We start from the raw sequence: 22,892 nt of genomic DNA, 5'->3' as shown, positions 1-22,892 counted from the left end.
CACGGTTTTACTAAGGACAGAAGTCAAACCAACCTGATTTTGTTTTTATGAAGAGGTGAGTAGAAGCCTAGACAGAGGGGCCGCTGTGAATATAGTGTTTTTGGACTTTGCAAAGGCATTTGACACTGTCCCTCATAGACGTCTAATGGGTAAATTAAGGACTATACCCTCATAGACGTCTAATGGGTAATTTAAGGACTATTGGTTTAGAAACTATAGTTTTGTAATTGGATTGAGAATTGGCTCAAGGATCGTATCCAGAGAGTTGTGGTCAATGATTCCTACTCTGAATAGTCCCCGGTTATAAGTGGTGTACCCCAGGGTTCAGTGCTGGTACCACTATTATTAATAAATTTATTTGTTAATGATATAGCGGATAAGATTAATAGCACTATTTCTATTTTTGCAGATGACACCAAGCTATGTAATATAGATCAGTCTGTGGAAGTTGTACGTAAATTGCAAGCTGATTTCGACAGATTAAGTATTTGGGCATCCACTTGGCAAATGAGATTTAATGTAGATGTTAAGTTATGCATCTGGGTATCAACAATCTGCATGCATCATACGTCCTAGGGGGCGCTATACTGTTGAGAAGGATCTGGGTGTACTTGTAGATCATAAACTAAATAACAGCATGCAATGTCAATCAGCTGCTTCTAAGGCCAGCAAGATATTGTCGTGTATTAACCTGTTAGTGACCGGCCCATAGTGTTTCTACGTCGGTCACTAATGGGCCTTATTCCGATGCAATAGACTTTAAGTCGCTGCATCGGAATAAGTAAACAGAGCAGGGAGCTGTCAAATCTCCCTGCTCTCAGCTGCCAGAGGTAGGTGAGGGCTGGGGGCATCCCTGCTCGACCGGGTGAGATCGATATTAGTATCGATCTCACCCGTTTAACCCCTCAGATGCGGTGCTCAATAGCGTGCACCGCATCTGAATGGTTTTGGAGAGAGGGAGGGAGCTCCCTCTCATCCAACTGACACCCGGCGATAAGATCGCCGAGTGTCTGTGTCTCCGAATGCAGCCGGGGGCCTAATAAAGCCCCCAGGTCTGCCTGTAGTGAATGCCTGCTAGGTCATGCCAGAGGTTTTACACGGACAGGCATAATACACTGCAATACAAAAGTATTGCAGTGTATTATAAATGCGATCGGATTATCGCATAGTGAAGTCCCCTAGTGGGACTAGTAAAAAAGTTTAATATAAAGTGGAAAAAAAAAAATATTTAAAATCCACTTTTTCCCCTTACAAACTGCTTTATTATTAACAAACAAAATAAAGTAAAAAAAGTTACACATATTTGGTATCGCCGCGTCCGTAACGACCCCAACTATAAACTTATTACATCATTTAACCCGCACGGTGAACGTCGTAAAAAATAAAATAAAAAAACAAATTGCTGTTTTCTTTGAATCCAGCCTTAAAAATAAATGTGATCAAAAAGTCGCATCTACTCCAAAATGGTACTGATAAAAACTACGTCGTCCCGCAAAAAAAAATACCCTCCTACAATTGCATCGGCGAAAAAATAAAACCGTTACGGCTCTTCAAATATGGAGGCACAAAAACAAATAATTTTGAAAAAAAAGTGTTTTCACTGTAAAAGTAGTAAAACATACAAAAACTATACAAATTTGGTATCGTTGCAATCGCAACAACCAGCTGAATAAAGTTATTGTGATATTTATACCACACTGTGAACGGCGTAAATTTAGGACGCAAAAAAGTGTGGCGAGATTGCTGGTTTTTTTCTAATTACAACCAGTCCTGCAAAAAACAAGACCTTATACAGCTATGTCAACGCAAAAATAAAAAGTGGAGACTATGGAAAAACGTAAAAAAATGGCTTTGTCATGAACGTCTAAAATAGGCCGGTCATTAAGGTGTTAAAAGAGGCATGGGACAGGGATATAATATTACCACTTTACAAAGCATTAGTGCGGCCTTATCTAGAATATGCAGTCCAGTTCTGGGCTGCAGTTCATAGAAAGGATGCCCTGGAGTTGGAAAAAATACAAAGAGCAACGAAGCTAATAAGGGGCATGGAGAATCTAAGTTATGAGGAAAGATTAAAATATTTAAACCCGTTTAGCTTTGAAAAGAGACGACTAAGGGGGGACATGATTAACTTAGATAAATATATGAATGGCCCATGCAGAAGATATAGTGAAAACCTGTTCCATGTAAGACTAGGATGCACTCCCTCCGTCTGGAGAAAAAAAAGGTTCAACCTGCAAATGTGACAAGCCTTCTTTACTGTGAGAAGTGTGAATCTGTGGAATAGTCTACCGCAGGAGCCGTCACAGCAGGGACAGTAGATGGTTTTAAAAAAGGCTTCGATCATTTCCTAGAATGAAAAAATATCAGCTCCTATGTCAAAGTGTAGAATTTTTGTTTCATCCCTTCCCTTGGTTGAACTTGATGGTCATGTGTTTTTTTTTCAACCGTGCTAAATATGTAATATCAGAATACCCCTTTTTTAACCCCTTCCCGCAAAATCACGTACAGTTACGTCATGGGAGATGGACTGTTCCCGCATCTCGACGTAACTGTACGTCATGGAGATGAAGCTGGCTCAGGAGCTGAGCCAGCGACATCACCGCCGGGTGACAGCTGTATGTTACAGCTGGCACCCTGAGGTATCGGCCAGGACCGGAGCTAGCCTCCGATCCGACCGATTAACCCCTCACATGCTGTGTTGAATAGAGATCGCAGCATGTGAGGAGTTTATAGCCATCGGCACCCCAGCAACGTGATCGCTGGGTTGCCGGTGGCTGCAAAGGCGATCGGAGGGCTAATGCTTACCTCCCGGTCCGCCAGCAACGGAATCCTCCTATGCCCCGTCGTCGGCGGGGCCCAGGAGGCTTCCAGTACCATCGGCAAGATGGCGCCGGCTCAGCTTCCGGCTCAGAAGCTGAGCCGGCGTCATCAGCAGTGGGTGTCCGCTGTATGTTACAGCGGATACCCCGATCTATCGCCAGGAACCGGACCTAGCTCCGATTCCTGGCATTAACCCCTTCGATGCAGCGATCCATTGTGATCGCTGCATCCTAGAGGTTTGTAGCAAATCGGCAGCCTTGCCACGCGATGGCAAGGCTGGCGACTGCTACCATGGCAACAGGAGCCCTAACAATGGACTCCTGTCTGCCATTACGTAAGCTGATTAGGCCCCGCCCAGAGGCGGAGCCTGATCGGCTTGCTGTCTGAACAACTGACAGTTCTAATACATTGCACTACATAGGTAGTGCAATGTATTAGAACATCAAACAAACTGTTGGACCTTCAAGTCCCCTAGTGGGACTAAAGAAAAGTGTCAAAAAAAGTGTCAAAAAAGTAAAAATAAAAGTTGTAAAAAATACAATAAAAGTTTCAAATAATAACACAAAACACAACCGCCCTTTTTCCCTTAAGTCATTTATTATTGAAAAAAATAATAAAGCCATACATATTTGGTATCGCTGCGACCGTAACGACCTGAACTATAAAAATATTATGTTATTTATTCCGCACAGTGAACGCCGTAAAAAAAATAACTAAAAAATACTGACCTAATTGCTATTTTTTGGTCACTTTGTCTTCCAAAAATTGAAATAAAAAGTGATCAAAAAGTCGCATGTACCTAAAAATGGTACCTATAAAAACTATAACTCGTCTCGCTAAAAACAAGCCCTCATACAACTCCGTCGACGAAAAATTTAAAACCGTTATGGCTCTCACAACTTGGCGACAGAAAAAATCCATTCTCTTTACAAAAGTTATTTTATTGTGCAAAAAGTTGTAAAACATAAAAAGTGCTATAAATTAGGTATCACCGGAATCGTACTGACCCGCAGAATAAAGCTAACATGTAATTTATAACGCGTGGGGAACGCTGTATAAAAAGAACTAAAAAAATATGCCAGAATTGCTGTTTTTTGGTCACCTTGCCTCCCAAAAAAATAGGATAACAAGTGATCAAAAAGTCGCGTGTACCCCAAAATGGTACCAATAAAAACTACAGCTCGTCACACAAAAAAAAAACAGCCCTCATACCACTACGTCTATGAAAAAATAAAATTAGTCAAGGCACCTAAGCCAGGAAAGAAAAATATGCAGTTGTGCCGGCCCGAGGGGAACATTTCTTCTGTTTCAAGTGGCGAATTATCAAGGCCCCTAAAATTAGGGATCCAGGAATGGGAGGGCCCAAACATATCTGCTGGAAGTGAGGGCGCCCGTATTATACCAGGACAACACTTTCCCAGCAAAATTCCCCAAACTTCAAAAGGTGCGGAGTGCGGACCAAAAGGGAGATAAGTAAAGACCATTTATTAGTGCGACACCGGCCTGTGCAGAAAGGATTGTGTCACAGCATAACACACATCTATGGATTATTTTATTGTTTTTTTTTACCCCACTATACCAGCTGACTATGCCCCTTATATACTCCGCCCGCCTTACATGTGCCCCCACATTATAAACGGAAACACCAGTAAGACTCCAAACAAAACTACTACAAGCAAAATCCACGCTCCAAATGGCGCTACCTCCCTTCTGAACCCTACAGTGTGCCCAAACAGCAGTTTACTTCCACATATATGGCATCACCATACCCGGGAGAACCCTTTTAACAATTTTTGGGTTGCGTGTCTCCAGTGGCACAAGCTGGGCGCCACATATTGGCATATCTATTGAAAAACCATTTTCACTCTGCAATATCACGTGCACACCAATTTCTACCAATCACCGGTGGGGTTAATATGCTCACTACACCCCTAGGTGAATACCTTGAGGGGTGTAGTTTCCAAAATGGGGTCACTTCTGGGGGGGATCCACTGTTTTGGTCCCACAGGGACTTTGCAAATGCGACATAGCGCCCAGAAACCAATCCAGCAAAATCTGTTCTCCAAAAGCCAAATGGCGCTCCTTCCCTTCTGTGCCCTACTCTGTGCCTAAACAGCAGTTTATGACCACATATGTGGTATTGTCATACACAGGAGAAGTTGCTTTACAAGTGTTGGGGTGCTCTTTTACATTTATTTGTTGAGAATATGAAACATTTTCAGCTAAAACTACGTCTTATTGAAGAAAAAGGATTTTTTTTATTTTCACTGCCCAATTCTAATAAAATCTATGAAACACCTGTGGGGTCAAAATGCTCACTACACCTCTAGATGGATTCCTCAAGGGGTGTAGTTTCGTGAATCGAGTCACTTTTGGGGAGTTTCCACTGTACTGGCACCTTAGGAGCTTTGCAAAAGTGACATGGTGTCAAGAAACCAATCCAGCAAAATCTGTGCTCCAAAAGCCAAATGGCACTCCTTCTCTTCTGATCCTTGCCGTGTGCCCAAACAGCAGTTTATAACCACAAATGGGGTATTGCCGTACTCCAGAGAAGTTGCTTTACAAATGTTGGGGTTCTTTTATTCCTTTATTTGTTGAGAAAATGAAAAATATTGAGCTAAAGCTACGTCTTATTGGAAAAAAAGGATTTTTTTTATCTTCACTGCCCAATTCTAATAAAATCTATGAAACCCCTGTGGGTTCAAAATGCTCACTACACCCCTAGATGGATTCTTCAAGGGGTGTAGTTTCCTAAATGGAGTCACTTTTTTGGTGTTTTCACTGTTTTGGTCCCTTAGGGGCTTTGCAAATGCGACATGGTCTCCGCAAACCATTCCTGCTAAATTTGAGCTCCAAAAGCCAAATGGCGCTCTTTCCCTTCTAAGCTCCGCCGTGTGTCCAAAAAGCCGTTTATGACCACATGTGGGGTATTGTTTTACTCGGGAGAAATTGCTTTACAAAAGTAGTGGTGCATTTTCTCCTTTTAGTCCTTGTGGAAATTAGAAAAAATTAGCTAAACCTACATTTTCTTTGAAAGAATGTAGATTTTCATTTTCACGGCCTACTTCCAATAATTTCTGCAATAAACCTGCGGGGTCAAAATGCTCACTATACCCCTAGATAATTTCCTCAAGGGGTATATTTTCCAAAATGGTGTCACTTTTGGGGGATTTCCACTGTTTTGGTGCCGCAAGAGCCTTTCAGACCCGACATGGAGCCTAAAATATTTTCTAATAAAAAGGAGGCCCCAAAATCCTCTAGGTGCTCCTTTGCTTCTGAGGCCGGTGCTTCAGCCCATTACCGCACTAGGGCCACATGTGGGGTATTTCTAAAAACTGCAGAATCTGGGCAATAGATATTGAGTTGTGTTTCTCTGGTAAAACTTTCTGTCTTACAAAAAAAATAGATGAAAAATGAATTTCTGCAAAAAAAAAAAGAAATTTGAACATTTCACATCTATTTTGCCTTAATTCCTGTGAAACATCTAAAGGGTTAAGAAACTTTCTAAATGCTGTTTTGAATACTTTGAGGGGTGAAGTTTTTAAAATGGGGTGACTTATCGAGGGTTTCTAATATATAAGGCCCTAAAATCCACTTCACATCTGAACTGGCCCCTGTAAAAATAGCCTTTTGAAATTTTCTTGAAAATGTGAGAAATTGCTGCTAAAGTTCTAAGCCTTGTGATGTCATAGAAAAATAAAAGGATGTTCAAAAAACGAAGCCAATCTAAAGTAGACATATGGGGGATGTTAATTAGCAACAATTTTGTGTGGTATAACTGCCTGTCTTACAAGCAGATACATATAAATTTAGACAAATGCAAATTTTTGCAATTTTTCGCTACATTTTGGTGTTTTTCACAATTAAATACTAAATGTATCGAGCAAATTTTGCCAGTAACATAAAGTCCAATGTGTCACGAGAATACAATCTCAGAATCGCTTGGATAGGTAAAAGCATTCCGGAGTTATTACCACATAAAGTGAAACATGTCAGATTTGAAAAAATTGGCTGTGTCCTGAAGGCCAAAACAGGCTGTCTTGAAGGGGTTAATGGCTGGGGAAAATAGTCATTAGGCAGTCTGAAGGAGGTTTGTGTTTGAGGATCACTTGTCCTGTGTGATGTTTCTTTCTTTCTTTTTTGCTTTGCAGCAAGGCCATAGATTTTTAATGACTCCGCTGACATCACGTTATTCAGCGTGGAGCTAAATATAAAAAATGTATTTATGTCCTGTAGTAATAACTTGACCTATATATGATTAATAATGGCAATGTCACATAAGGGCATGTACATTGACTTAACCTATTTATAAATGCTGTTCGCTAATATGACCTGAATGTTTTGTAGGAGTAGCTTAACCCTTTAACCCCTTAATATCTAAGTTATTTTAAACCTTAAAGAGGCTCTGTCACCACATTATAAGTGCCCTATCTCCTACATAAGCAGATCAGCGCTGTAATGTAGGCGACAGTAATTATTTTTATTTTTAAAAAAAACTATCTATATTCACCACTTTATGAGCGATTTTAGATTTCTGCTAATGAGTGTCTTAATGCCCAAGTGGGCGCGTTTTACTTTAGACCAAGTGGGCGTTGTACAGGGGAGTGTATGATGCTGACCAATCAGCGTCATGCACTCCTCTCCATTCATTTCCTCAGCACATAGGGATCCTTTTAGATCGCTATGTGCTGTCTTATACTAACACATTAACCCCTTGAGTACCCAGCTCATTTTGGCCTTGAGGACCAGACCCATTTTTTCAAATCTGACATGTATCACTTTATGTGGTAATAACTCCGGAATGCTTTTACCTATCCAATTGATTCTGAGATTGTTTTCTCGTGACACATTGGACTTTAGTTTAGTGCAAAAATTTGGTCGATAAATTCATTCCTTATTTGTGAAAAACACCAACATTTAGCGAAAATATGAAGAAATTATGATTTTTCCCATTTTAAATGTATCTGCTTGTAAAACAGATGGTAATACCACACAAAATAGTTACCAATTAACATCCCCCATATGTCTACTTTAGATTGGCATCGTTTTTTGAACATTCTTTTATTTTTCTATGACCTCACAAGGCTTAGAACTTTAGCAGCAATTTCTCATATTTTTAAGAAAATTTCAAAAAGCGATTTTTTCAGGGACGAGTTCAGTTCTGAAGTGGTTTTGAGTGCCCTATATATTAGAAACCCCCATAAAACACCCCATTTTGAAAACTGCACCCCTCAAAGTATCTAAAACAGCATTCAGAAAGTGTTTCAACTCTTTAGGCGTTTTACAGGAATTGAAGGAAAGTAAAGCTGAAATTTTCAAATTTCATTTTTTTTTACAAAATTCATATGTAATACATTTTCTTCTGTACCACAGAAGGTTTTACCTGAGAAACGCAACTCAATATTTATTGCCCAGATTCTGCAGTTTTTAGAAATATCCCACATGTGGCCCTAGTGCGCTAATGGACTGAAACACAGGCCTCAGAAGCAAAGGAGCACCTCTTGGATTTTGGGGCCTCCTTTTTTCAGAATATATTTTAGGCACCATGTCAGGTTTGAAGAGGTCTTGTGGTGCCAAAACAGTGGAAACCCCCGAAAGTGACCCCCATTTTTTAAACTACACACCTCAGGGAATTTATCTAGGGGTATAGTTAGCATTTTGACCCCACAGGTATTTTGCTATATTTTCTGGAGTTAGTCTGTGAAAATGAAAATCTACTTTTTTTCTGGAAAAACGTAAAAATTTCTAATTTTTGCAAGAAATAAAGGAGAGAAAGCACCCCAACATTTGTAAAGCAATTTCTCGCGATTACGGAAATACCCCATATGTGGTAATAAACTGCTGTTTGGACCCACAGCAGGGCTCAGAAGGGAGGGAGCGCCATTTGGATTTTGGAGCTCTGATTTTACTGGAATGGTTTTCAGTGCCGTGTCACGTTTGCAACGCCCTGGAGGGACCTAAACAGTGGAATCCCCCCAAAAGTGACCCCATTTTGGAAACTATACCCCTCAAGGAATTTTTCTAGTGGTATAGTTATCATTTTGACCCCACAGGTTTTTTGCTGAATTTATTGGAATTAGTCTGTGAAGATGAAAAGAGACTTTTTTTTGGAAAAAACACAGAATTTTCTAATTTTTATAAGGAATAAAGGAGAAAAAGCACCTCAACATTTGTAAAGCAATTTCTCCTGATTACGGAAATACCCCATATGTGGTAATAAACTGCTGTTTGGACCCATGGCAGGGCTCAGAAGGGACGGAGCACCATTTTGGATTTTGCAGCTCAGATTTTGCTGAATTGGTTTCTGGGGGCCATGTCGCGAGTCCCTGAAGTACCAGTACAGTAGAAATTCCCCAGATGTGATCCCAATTTGGAGACTATACCCCTGAAAGAATTAAATTAGAGGTGTAGTGAGCATTTTGAGCCCTCAGGTGTTTTATAGATTTTATTAGAATTGGTCCGTGAAATATAACCTGTAGCTTTAGCTCAGAATTTTTCATTTCCACAAGGAATACAGGAGAAAAGACACCCCAAAATGTGTTACACAATTTCTCCTGATTACGGAAATACCCCATATGTGGTTGTAAACGGCTATTTGGACATACGGCAAGGGTCTAAACGGAAAAAGTGAAATTTCGTTTTTGGAGTGGAGATTTTACAAAATTTGTTTTTGACGCCATGTTGCATTGCGCTGAGGTACCAGTACAGTGAAAACTCCCGAGAAGTGACCCCATTTAGGAAACTACACCCCTCAAGGAATTCATCTAGAAGTGTAGTGAGCATTTTGACCCCCAAAGGTTTTGCAGAAATTAGTGCACAGTGGATGTTGCAGATTGAAAATTGACATTTTCCACATATATGCTATTTCAGTGCCCAATGCGTTGGGCCCAGCTTGTACCACTGGAGACATACGCCCCATAAATTGTTAAACTGTTCTCCAGAGTACGGTAATACCCCATATGTGGTCATAAACCGCTGTTTGGGCACACTGCCAGGCCCAGAAGGAGCGCCATTTGGCTTTTGGAGCGCAGATTTTGCTTGGTAGTAGTTTTGTTTAGTGTTTTACTGGTGTTTCAGTTTATAATGTGGGGGCATATGTAATCTGTGCGGAGTACATACATTTTTTGCGTGACACACTGTCGTTTTTATTGGTACCATATTTGGCTACGCGCGACTTTTTGATCACTTTTTATTCCATTTTTTTGGAAACAACGTGACCAAAAAAGGAAATTCTGCCATTGTTTTTTATGGTATTTTTTTTACGGTGTTCACCGTGCGGGATAAATAATATGATATTTTTTTAGGTCAGGCCGATACGAACGCGGCGATACCTATTATGTCTAGTTTTTGTCTTTTTTTTCATTTTTTTTCTAATTATAAAGGGCTTGATCAGGGAAACAAGGCGATTATTGTTTTTATTACGTAAAACTTGTATTTATTTATCTAAAACTTTTTTTTTAACTTTTTTTTTACTTTTTATTTTACACATACTAGGGGACTGGAAGATCTGATCTTCTGATCCCCTGCACAATACACTGCACTACTTCTGTATGTACTGATGTAGTGCAGTGTATTGTAACTGTCACTTTACAACTGACAGTTGAGCCTATTACGTCCTGCCTTGGGCAGGACCTAATAGGCTCCCGTACCTGGCAACCAGGAAGCCGTTGCTAGGCTTCCTGGTTGCCATTGCAACCATCAGAACCCCGCGATTTTTCGCGGGGGGGGCAATGGGGTGCAGAGGGAGCCCCCTCCCTCTGTATCAATCACTTAAATGCCGCTGTCGCTATTGACAGCGGCATTTAAGGGGTTAAACTACAGCGATCGGAGAGGACAGTGATCGCTGTAGTTGCAGTGGGATGTCGGCTGTATATTACAGCCGACATCCGATGAAGATGGAGCGAGCACAGCTCCTGTGCCCGCTTCATCCTCAGGGCGTTACTATACGCCCATTTTCGGGAAGGGGTTAATAAAAAGTGTTTTGTTTTTTTTTTACACTGCTTTCTCTGATCTCCTCACGTATCTCACAGAAATGAGGAGATCAGAGAAAGTGACAGGAGCTTTCTCCTGCAGACGACGTCACAGACGGCTGTGATTGGTCAGTCTTCAGAGACTGACCAATCACAGCAATCGCCGGCATTGGGGACTGCTAATTGGTCCCCAGGCCGGTAGCAGAGACGGTTAGCTGTCAATGACAGCTGCCGCCGCTGTTCTGTCACTATGTGATTTCACATAGTGACAGTTTATTCCTGCGCCGTAATAGTACGTCGAAGGTACGCTGGCATAAGTGGCCAGCGACGTACTATTACGTCAAAGGTACGCAAGGGGTTAACAATACTGAAGTGTTTAGACAGTGAATAGACATTCCACGGGATGTCTATTCACAATCCCTGCACTTCGTTACTGTTTCTGTGGTAGTTACAGCAGAGCAAGCGTAATCTCGTTGTAACCTGTCATCTACAGCTGTCAGTACCACAGAAACAGTAAAGAAGTGCAGAGATAGTGAATAGACATCCCGTGGAATGTCTATTCACTGTCTAAACACTTCAGTATTGTTAATATGTTAGTATAAGACAGCACATACTGATCTAAAAGGATCCCTATGTGCTGAGGAAATGAATGGAGAGGAGTGCATGACGCTGATTGGTCAGCATCATACACTCCCCTGTACAACGCCCACTTGGTCTAAAGTAAAACGCGCCCTCTTGGGCATTAATAAACTCATTAGCATAAATATAAAATCGCTAATAAAGTGGTGAAAATAGATCGTTTTTTTTTAATAAAAAGCTCTGCTGTCCTCTACATTATAGCGCCCATCTGCTTATGTAGGAGTTAGGGCACTTATAATGTGGTGGCAGAGCCTCTTTAATGACCGAGCAATTTTTTAAGTTTTTCCATCGTCGCATTCTAAGGGTATGTTCACACGGCCTATTTACGGACGTAATTCGGGCGTTTTGGCCCCGAATTACGTCTGAAAATAGCGCCTCAATAGCGCTGACAAACATCTGCCCATTGAAAGCAATGGGCAGACGTTTGTCTGTTCACACGAGGCGTATATTTACGCGCCGCTGTCAAATGACGGCGCGTACCTAGACGCCCGCGTCAAAGAAGTGACCTGTCACTTCTTTGGCCGTAATTGGAGCCGCTATTCATTGACTCCAATGAATAGCAGCGCTAATTACGGCCGTAATTGACGCGGCGTTCAAGCGCCTGCACATGCCGGTACGGCTGAATTTACGGGGATGTTTTCAGGCTGAAACATCCCCGTAATTTCAGCCGTTACGGACCCCCGCCGTGTGAACATACCCAAACAGCTATAACTTTTTTATTTTTGCGTCGACATAGCTGTATAAGGACTTTTTTTTTTTTTGCGGGATAAGTTGTATTTTATAATAGCACCATTTTGGGGTACATAGAATTTATTGATTAACTTTTTTTTAGTGGGGTACTGGAAAAAAAACAAATTTCGCCATTAATTTTACACCGTTTACCGTGTGGTATAAATAACTTAATAACTTTATTCAGCGGCTCGTTACGATTGCGGCAATACCAAATTTATATGGATTTGTCTGTTTTCCTACTTTTACACGGTAAAAATTTTTTTTGCTAAATTATTTGTTTTTGTGTCGCCATATTCTAAGAGCCATAACTTTTTTCTTTTTTGACCGATGCAGCTATTTGAGGGCTTTTTTTTTTGCGGGACGACTTGTAGTTTGTATTGGTACCATTTTAGAGTAGATGCGACAGTTTGATCACTTTTTATCAAATTCTTTTGAAGGCAGGATGAACAGAAAACCGCAATTCTGGCGTTGTTTTTTATTATATTTTTTACGGAGTTCACCGTGCCGGTTAAATAATGTAATCATTTTATAGTTGGGTTCGTTATGGACGTGGCGATACCAAATATAAGTAACTTTTTCCTTTTTTTTCATAAAGTATTTTGTAAGGGGATAAAGTGTTTTATTTTTTTTTTTTACTTGGGACATTTATTTATTTGTTTATTTCAAACTTTATTTGACTTTTTTTTACTTTGTTTTTAGTCCCACTGGGGGACTTTACTGTGCAGACTTCTGATCGCTAAAAAAATAGCATTTTTCTTTATTTAAATGCATCTGCAGATGGTTATACCCCCCCTAAAATAGTTACTAGTTCACATTTCCCATATGTCTACTTTAGATTGGCATCGTTTTTTGAACATTTATTTTTTATTTTTCTTGGACGTTACAAGACTTAGAACGTAAACCGCAATTTCTCATATTTTTAAGAAAATTTCAAAAGCCTTTTTTTTTTTTTAAGGGAATGTGTCGCTAGAAATTATTTTTTTTTCTTTAGTTAAACAGTTAGTGTATAAATGATTAAACATTGTTCTAATTTTGTTAATTTTTTCACAAGTCAGGAAATATTATAAATTAGATTCTAATTTATAACATTTCCCTGTGCTGGTCACTAGAGGGAGCAATTCCCAAAATTGCAGCATTGGCATGTGGTAAAGCAACCACATTGCTTTATGCTGCAAAATTTGAGAAGACACACTCGCTCTAGCGTCCTCAAACTATCCCCCCTCCTTTATCCTGGCTAGTGCCAGGAGAAAGGAGGGGATTGAATGTTCAAACCTCCTACACTGTGTGTCGCCATTTTTTGAGCGAATACACAGTGTAGTAGGCTTACAGTGGTAATCACACAGTAAAACACGAACAAACACAGACATAAGTTACCTGCTCCTGCCGCCGCCGCTCCCTTTGGTCCGTCCGCTCCGTCTGTTCCCTCCGCTCCTAGTGCTTGCTGCAGAACACATGTCCGGAAGTAGTAATCTTACTGTCCGGCCGCGGCTTCCGGTCCACAAGAAAATGGCGCCGGATGTCGCTCGGCCGAAGACCTTCCATTTGGACTGTGTGGGAGCGGCGCATGCGCCGTTCCCACACAGACGGCGTACACCATAGTAAATGGAACGGCTCCCGTTCGCATTCTCTATGGGGATGTATGTGCCGTATTCCATGTCTGTATGTGTCGTTAATGTGTAGAAAAAGTCAGAAAAAAAAAGTAAAACACAAACACACAAATATTTTTTTTTAAATAAAACACTAAAAGCAAATTGATATAAAACATTATTTTTTCGCGACACCCTTCCTTTAAGGTACCTGTTCAGTTCTGAAGTGGCTTTGAGCGGCCTATGTATTAGAAACCCCTATAAAACACCCCATTTTAAAAATTAGACCCCTCAAAGTATTCAAAACATCATTTAGAAAGTTTTTTTTAACCCTTTAGGTATTTCACAGGAATTAAAGCAAAGTGGAGGTGAAATTTGCAAATTTCATTTTTCTTGCTGAGTTTAAATTTTATTCAATTTTTTTCTGTAACACAGAAGGTTTTACCAGAGAAACACTACTAAATATGTATTGTCCAGATTCTGCAGTTTTTAGAAATGTCCCACATGTGTCTCTAGTGCGCTCGTGGACTAAAACATAAGCCCCAGAAGCAAAGAAGCACCTAGTGCATTTTGGGGCCTCTTTTTTATTAGAATATATTTTAGGCAGCATGCCAGGTTTGAAGAGGTGTTGAGGTGCCAAAACAGTAGGAATCCCCCAAAAGTGACCCCATTTTGGAAACTACACCCCTCAAGGAATTCATTTATGGTTGTTGTTGTTACCATTTTGACCACACAGTTTTTTCACAGCACGTATTTGAATTAGGCTGTGGAATTTAAAAAATGACATATTATTGGAAAAAATTTCATTTTTGATAAAAATTTCTTATTTTTACAAGAAATAAAATACCCCAATTTGTCCTGAGTGCGGCAATACCCCATTTGTGGTGATAAACTGCCGTTTGGACTCATGGGAGGGCTCAGAAGGAAAGGAGCGCTATGTGTTTGTTGGAGTCCAGATTTTGCTGGATTGGTTTTCGGGTGCCATGTCGCATTTACAGAGCCCCAGAGGTATAAAAGCAATGAAAACCTACCAGAAGTGACCCCATTTTGGAAACTACACCCCTTAAGGAATTCATTTATGGTTGTTGTTGTTACCATTTTGACCACACAGTTTTTTCACAGCACGTATTTGAATTGGGCTGTGGAATTTTTTCCAATAAATATAATTTTTGATCAAAATTTCTTATTTTCACAGGGAACAAAATACACCATTTTGTTGCCCAATTTGTCCCGAGTGCGGCAATACCCTATTTGTGGTGTGTGTGCTGTTTGGGGGGGGCGTGGCCAGCAGGCAACATGAGAGGACGTGTTGAGTGAGAGCTCCGTCCGGTAACCCGCAATACCTGTGATCCTGCATAGTATCCTGAGACAGACAGACCTCTTTATAGCCTCCCGGAGTGGCACTGAGTCATGGCACCGATGGGTCCCACAAAAGGTACGTCGGCGGCGGAGAAATTGAAAAACTTTGCCCGAGACAGTTCTCAAAATGATGCCGCAGAGTCTCCGGCACAGCGCTCCAGGCCACCACGAGGACAGAGCACCAGCTCAATTCAGCATGAGGAGACAGAGCCTGAGCCAGAACTGACCCTGCAGCAGGTATTCGAACAACTGCTGCAGGCTATCACTATGTCCACTACGTCGCTGACGGGGAAGATAGAGGAGGTGAGGGTGGATCTGGGCCTGGTACGCCATGATGTGCAGAAGCTAAGGGAAAGGGTAAAAGACACGGAACACAGAATCTCGGCCATTGAAGATGCTAATTTACGCATTCCTGCGAGATTGTCGGCAATGGAGGCCAAAGTGGAGATATGGCAGCAGAAATGTGACGACCTGGAAAACCGCTCACGCAGGAATAATATCAGAATTATTGTTTTGCCGGAGCGAGTAGAAGGAACAACACCAGCAGCTTTTATTGAGCAGTGGTTCCGTGCCACCTTCCCTGAAGCGCATTTCTCACCAGCATTCGCAGTGGAACACGCACACAGAGTGCCAGCACGACCTCCTTTGCCAGGCATGCCGCCAAGAACCTTACTGGCACGTTTACTTAATTGGAAAGACCGGGATCAGATCTTACAGATGGCTTGTCAGCACCCCAATATCCAGCATGAGAATTCCCGAGTGCTCTTATTTCCAGATTTCTCGGCAGAATTACAAAAGAAGCGTGCTACATTTATTGCTGTAAAGAGAAAGATGCGGGATCTGAATATATCCTACTCAATGGCCTATCCGGCTCGTCTACGCATCACTGATGGAGGGAAAGCAATTTTTATTTTTTTTTTGGAGATCTGAGGGAAGCTGATGAATGGCTTTCTTTGAGACCAGGTGACCAGAGGGCTTGAATCGGGCCACACGGGACTTGCTATGCTTGTTGAGATACCGGATGTCCAGATATGCAGTACGAATTCCCTTCTTGGTGAAAGGACTGGCAGATTGGGAAACTGGAACTGGACACTCCATCTTGAATACCGGAAGCCATGCTGCAGGGAAGTCGAAGCATCTGTTCACCTTCTGGACTGTCCGGTATTTCTTGTTGATAATGTGAAGAGGTCTGATGGGAGATAGCGGGGAAGCTACAGTTGTTTTATTTCTGTGTAGGTTAACATTACCATCTTTAATTGTATGCACAGACACCCCGTAACCATCAGCCATGGTATAACAGCTACACTTATACCTTTACAGGTTACTGATAAGTTTGCCCATGGGAGGGGTCTACTCTCATGGAAGCCCCCACAGGGGGAAGTATTGTTTTGTTGGATAAAAGTTACACAGCTTGCTAAACAATCTATGCAATGTACGAAATTTAAGATATTGGTATATGGCCTTTATTATGTACAAGGGATAAGGGAGGGAACCCTCTGCAAACATGTAAGGGCTCACTTGTATGGCTGATCTGAAAGTAATGTCATGGAATATTAGAGGCTTGGGCACCCCTCGCAAGAGAATTATTGTGTTTGCACACGTGAGGGAATTTGGACCGCACATACTATGCCTCCCAGGAGACCCATCTCATGGCTGATACAATTCACAGTTTAAAAAAACCTTGGGTTCAGTGGGCGGAGCACTCGTGGCACACGTCATATTCTCGAGGGGTTTCTATATTGGTTCATAGATCGGTGCGGTGGAATGCAACCAAGACGGTGAAAGATACAGAGGGTAGATATGTATTTGTCCATGCATATATTAACTGTGTGCCCTTTGTCATCATAGGGATATATGCGCCACCTCCAGCAAACCTGTCGATATTGCAGATAGCAGTTACTTTTGTAGCTAATTACCCTGAAGCCAAGGTCATATGTATGGGAGATTTTAATCTTTTACTGAACCCACTTATTGATAAATTTGCACCTCGGAACGAGGCTAGGGAGCTGCACTCACCCTCAAACTTGCAACGACTGATAGATGAGATGGGATGGGTGGAGCTGTGGAGACTGAGACATCCCCAATCTCTTGATTTCTCATGCTTTACTCCTGCTAAGGGGGCGTTGTCTAGAATAGATTATATGTTTTGGATCGGCTTCCTTGGGTCCCAGGGTAGCTGATATTGAATATGCCCCTCCCAGTGCTTCGGATCATGCGCCTTTGCAGGCGACATTTCGTTTATACGATAGACAAGCTAGCAAATTAAACTGGAGAGTTCACCCATTCTGGTTATCTCTGATAGGGCCTAATGACCGTATTCCTGATCAGTTAACCCAATTCTTTGAGATCCACGAAGAAGAGACTGATATCTTCCTAAGATGGGACGCGTTTAAAGCCTATTTGAGGGGTTGTTTGCGGTCCACTCTCATTTATCAAAAAGACATCAAGTGTAGAGGAAGATAGATTGGCAGGGACCTGGAACAGGCATATATTGAGGAGCCGAATGAGGACACCAGACTGCAATGGCAGCAGTCGGGCAGAGTGTATCAGATACATCTCAGGGAGAAAGGGGATAGGAAGCTGTTTTTTCTTAAACAAAACGCCTTTGAACTAGGTAATCAGTCTGGTAGATTATTATCACAAATACTACACTCTAACCAATCATCTCCGGCCATTCTGGAGATCATGGATGAGGGGAGACTATCTCTTAGGCCTCATTCACACGGCAGGGTTTCCCGGCCGGGTGCCGGCCGTTCATAAATCGGCCGGCACCCGGCTGCATTAGGAATAATAGACCCCTAATGGGGCTATTCACACGACCGATTTTTTGACGGCTGGAAAATCCGGCCGTCAAAAAATAGGACATGCTCTATCTTTGCCCGGGCACCTGGCCGCCCGGCTCCCATAGAAGTCTATGGGGCCGGGTATTACACGGCCATCACCGGAATGTGTTCCGAGTGATGGCCGGGTTTCCCGGCGCTTGCGCTCTATCTCCTCCTCCTCACAGCGCAGAGTGCATGTGAGGAGGAGGAGTTGATGCCATTCTGACGAATGGCATCGCTGTACACTGTGTTGCAGGGCCGGGGTGTACAGCAGGTGGAGGGAGCGCTGCGCTGGCTCCCTTCCCCTGCTTGTTAAAAGCACCCTGGCTCGGCGACACCTTCGATGGCGCCGCTAGTAGCAGCAGCTGCTGCTGCTGCGGCTGCTACTACTGCAGCGACGCCACTATAGCAGAGCAGGGAGGTATCCCCCCGCTCTGCTATGTGCTAGTCGCACTTTAGGTCCTTGAAGGAGCGGAATCCCCGTGTTTTCGGGGATTCCGCTCCTGGACAGAGCGCTTGATGTCTCTGTCCATATCTGGGCAGTGACATCAGGGGAAACTCCTGAAGCGGAATCCCCGAACACATGGGGATTCCCCTTCAGGAGCTGCCGCTGATGTCACTGTCCGGATCTGCCCGGCCCGGCACGGATGCATAACTTTATGCAAACCGGCCGGGCAAAATGGCCGATTTTACCGGCCGACACTCGGGCTCGGGAACTACCCGGTCGTGTGAATCCCGCCTTAATGATGCTGAACAAATAGGAGAGCGGTTCTGCAGATTTTACACTGCTCTATATACATCTCAGTGCGATTACTCGGAAGACTCATTGATGGACTATTTGGAGGGGATTACATTCCCGCAGTTAGCAGGGGAGCATAGAGACCGCTTAGATGAGGCTATTACTCTAGAAGAATTGCAGACGGCTGTGCAGGATTTAAATAATGGGAAATCGCCTGGGCCTGATGGAATCTCGTTGGAGGTATACTCCCGATATTTAGAGATTATTGGTCCTGAGTTGCTCCAGATGTATGCAGCAGCCTTTGAAAAGGGTGTTCTACCCACTTCTTTATATGAAGCTACCATTATCATTTTGCTGAAACCTGACAAAGACCCCAAGGAGTGTGGATCATATAGACCTAGCTCCCTGCTCAATTTAGATTATAAGATCTTAACTAAAATTCTGGCAAACCGACTTAAATATATTGTCACCTCACTCATACATGAGGATCAATCTGGTTTTATTCCTGGGAGATCCACTTCGGGCTCAGGCGGTTTCACAGGTAGGGGGGGGGGGGAGTTAAACAAACAATGGGCGATGGCCTCGCTTGATGCGGCCAAGGCATTTGATTCAGCGGAATGGAATTATCTGCAAGCGGTATTGTCTAAATTTGGGATTGGATCGGGATTCTCCAATTGGATATCCATTCTATATAAACACCCCAGAGCCAATTTATTGATTAATGCTAGAGGTACTGCTTTTTTTTTATTTGAGTAGGGGCACCAGGCAGGGATGTCCATTATCCCCTCTTCTCTTTGCATTAGCCATAGAGCCTCTGGCCATCCATATACGACAGGATCATATATTTCAGGGAGTAAGAATCGGGGACAGAGAAAGCAGAGTAGGTCTATATGCGGACGACCTGATCCTTTACATGTCCGAGGTACATGGTACTCTCCCAAGGGCTATTGATATTGTGAATCGTTTTGGCCGATATTCTGGACTGCTGATAAATTGGGCTAAGTCAGCCCTGATGCCGCTGTGGGAAGTGGAATGGCCGGATGTATATTATAATCTGCCCGTGGTCACTACTTTTAAATATTTAGGTATATACATCACAAAGTTCCCTGCAGAGTCTCATGACAAAAACATATATCCCCTAGAGACATTGTTTATCGAGAAATTTAGAACATGGAAAACGTTGCTGCTGTCCGTGGCAGGCCGGGTAAACTTGGTAAAGATGATTATTTTACCTAAGGGATTATATGTACTGGAACACTCAAACGGTCCCATCCCAAGATATTTTTTCAATAAGCTGCACTCATTGACGGCAGGCTTTGTATGGGGGAAATCTCGAAGGAAGCTTGCAATGGTCAAACTACAACGTCCACGGGAAAGGGGAGGAATGGCACTGCCTGATTTTTATATTTATTTTTTGAGTGGTCAACTACGCTATTTGAAAGAATGGATTGGACAAGGCACGGAATCCTTTCCCGATTATGCTTTAGGACAGGTGCTAGGAATATCAGTCATGTGGCCGGTGTTGGAGAATCCTAACTTGTTTAGAGGGAGACTACTTTTACTTCACAGACTAGCTCATCAGGTGTGGAAAGCAGCTAAGTTGATATATGGCTTCGAGGCTTTGGAGGAGGGGACACCGATGTGGGGAAATCCCATGTTCACACATTTACAAATGATGGAGGGTTCAGAGTATTGGAAGGTCAATGGGGTACTGTGTCTGGGGGATGTTTATAGAGAAAATGTGTTGTTATCATTTACTCAGATGATGGAAGAATATGGTTTACATCGCACCCAGTTCTTCAGATATTTGCAACTACGACATGCGTTGAACGCCCAATTTGACACACAGCCCCCGTCTCTTTCGAGGTTCCCATTGATTGGAATTCTAAAGACACAGGGACCCAAGGGCATCATTTCGGCACTGTACACTCATCTCCTGAATGTACGAACTGAGTCGCACAAGATTCCGGTGCAGGCGGCATGGCAGGCAGTTATCCCCGGCTTGTCAGAGGAGGACTGGTCAGAGGCCCTGGAGTCTCATATGTTGGTATCTCCTTCTGTCAATAATAGGCTGACCCAACTGTACATAATACACCAATGCTACCTTACACCAACACTTCTACATCGTATGGGTCGGATACCGAACTCCGAATGTCACAGGTGCCATTCTTCAGGGGAAAACTTTATACACCTCATTTGGGAGTGCTCGCATATCAGTTCCTTTTGGGAGGGGGTACTTGAGGTTCTGAAGGATATTGTGTCGGTACCCATGCCCAAGACGCCGGAACTATGCTTGTTGGGAGTGTTGTGGGAGGAGGAGTGGCCATTTCATACCCGGGTATTCCTTAGGGAAACACTATTCTTGGCTCGCAAAGCTATAGCCCTGAGATAGATGGCGGATAGACCTCCAACGGTGACACAATGGAAATCCCTGGTTGATAACGTTATCCCATTTGAGAGAGTGGTGTACAGAAACAGGAAATGTGTCAATAAATTTGGGAAGATCTGGGATGGTTGGCTTGCATCATCAGGGACCCTAGGTGTGGGAAACAATATGCATTCTTTATTACATTGATCGTCAAGGAGGTGAGGAGAGTGGGACAGGGGGGTATGGTGAGCTAATGTGGGGAGCAATTCTAAGTTTGTACCTTTGTTGACAATGTATGTATATATGGGGTTAACTTGACCTATATCATAACCACCTACTCATGTATGGGAAGATACAATATTTGACATGTATTCTGTGATGTATGAAATGTCTGGAATAACATGTACTAATAATGTGCTCAATGTTATAAGATATGTGGCCATTGTAAAGTTATTTCTTTTTTTTTTTTTTCTATTGTACTGCAAGCTTGGAGTTCAATAAAACGAGTTTAAAAAAAACCTGCTGTTTGGGCCCATAGGAGGGCTCAGAAGGAAAGGACCACCATTTGGCCTACTGGAGCTTTTCTGGTGCGAAGTCATGTATGCAGAAGCCCCTGAGGTACCAGTACAGTTGAAACCCCCGAGAAGTGACCCCATTTTAAAAACTACACCCCTTAAGACATTCATCTAGAGGTTTAGTGAGCATTTTTACCCCACAGGTACTGTGTAAAAGGTAATGCGCAGCAGATGGTGCAGTGTGAGATTTGCAATTTTCTATGTATCTATCCCATTTCAGTGTCCAATATATTGTGCCCAGCATGCGCCACCGGAGATATACACCCCATAAACTGTAATGTGGGTTCTCCTGGGTACGGCAATACCCTACATGTGGCTTTTATCCGCTGCCTGGGCACACATCAGGACTCAGAAGGGAAATATGAGGGGGATAAGCTGTGCGGAGTGCGTCAGGGTAGATTAAAAATCTAAGGGATGTATGATAAATTTTAAAATACTTTCATACAGAGCCCTGGTTTTTCGGGACACGTGTCACATTGATATATTGTGTCCTCCCTTATCCCCCTCTTATAGCAGACTTTCCACCTCTTTTGACTTTTTGCGTTCTTGCCAGTTTGGGGAACTTCTTCTGGAAAGTGTTGCCCTGGTACGATGCATGTGGTCTCGCTTCCAGAAGTACTGGGTGCCCCCTTCTTTGTCCCTAAAGATTAGGTTCTTGATAATGATGTGCATGGCCAGCTTCTTATACCACACCGCATGGCGCTGTAGGGCTTCAGGACTTGATCTGACAAGTCCACCCCTCCCATGTATCTAGTGTAGTCCAGGATGCAATCTGGTTTGGGGGTCTCTGTACTGGTACCTCGTACAGGTACATGGGTACTGGTATGGCCATGCATTGTTGTCAATACAAGGACTTCTCTCTTGTACTTGAGACACAATATGTTCCTGCTAGATTTTGCCCTGCGCTCACCCCTTTTGAGTGTTTGCCCATGCAGAGTCCTAGGGAGGCCTCTCAGATTTCTTCTATCAGTGCCGCATGCCGCAGTACTTCTGGAAGCGAGGCACTTGAAGAGCGGGACGCTGGTATACAAATTATCCAAGTAGGGGTGGTAACCCTGGTCCAGCAGTGGGTGCACCAAATCCCACACAATTTTTGCATTAACTCTCTGTAAGGGGGGGGGGGCATTATGGGGGCTGAATACTGGTGTCCTTCCCTTCATATATCCTAAATTTGTAGGTATACCCTGATGCACTCTCGCACAGCTTATACATCTTCACGCCATACCTTGCCCTCTTAATCGGCAGGTACTGGCGGAATTGAAGCCTTCCTTTAAAATGT

The 22,892-nt window shown here is 42.8% G+C and overlaps 1 protein-coding gene across 5 annotated transcripts in view; it reads left to right on the top strand.

Moving 5' to 3' along the window:
* ZC3H7B (zinc finger CCCH-type containing 7B) overlaps positions 1–22,892 on the top strand; it is a 231,682-nt gene that overhangs the window by 184,093 nt on the left and 24,697 nt on the right. Inside the window, exon 20 of one of the 5 annotated variants that reach the window (XM_075833705.1) lies at positions 21,525–21,624. The exons of the other annotated variants lie outside the window; for them this stretch is intronic. Coding sequence (XP_075689820.1) covers positions 21,525–21,539 — 15 coding nt within the window. The 3' untranslated portion in view covers positions 21,540–21,624. Of the gene's footprint in view, positions 1–21,524; positions 21,625–22,892 lie in introns of those variants that run through there. 5 annotated transcript variants of the gene reach the window in all.

Source organism: Rhinoderma darwinii, chromosome 7, assembly GCF_050947455.1.
Source record: "Rhinoderma darwinii isolate aRhiDar2 chromosome 7, aRhiDar2.hap1, whole genome shotgun sequence".
NCBI lineage: Eukaryota > Metazoa > Chordata > Amphibia > Anura > Rhinodermatidae > Rhinoderma > Rhinoderma darwinii.
This window is presented reverse-complemented; position numbering and strand designations above follow the sequence as displayed.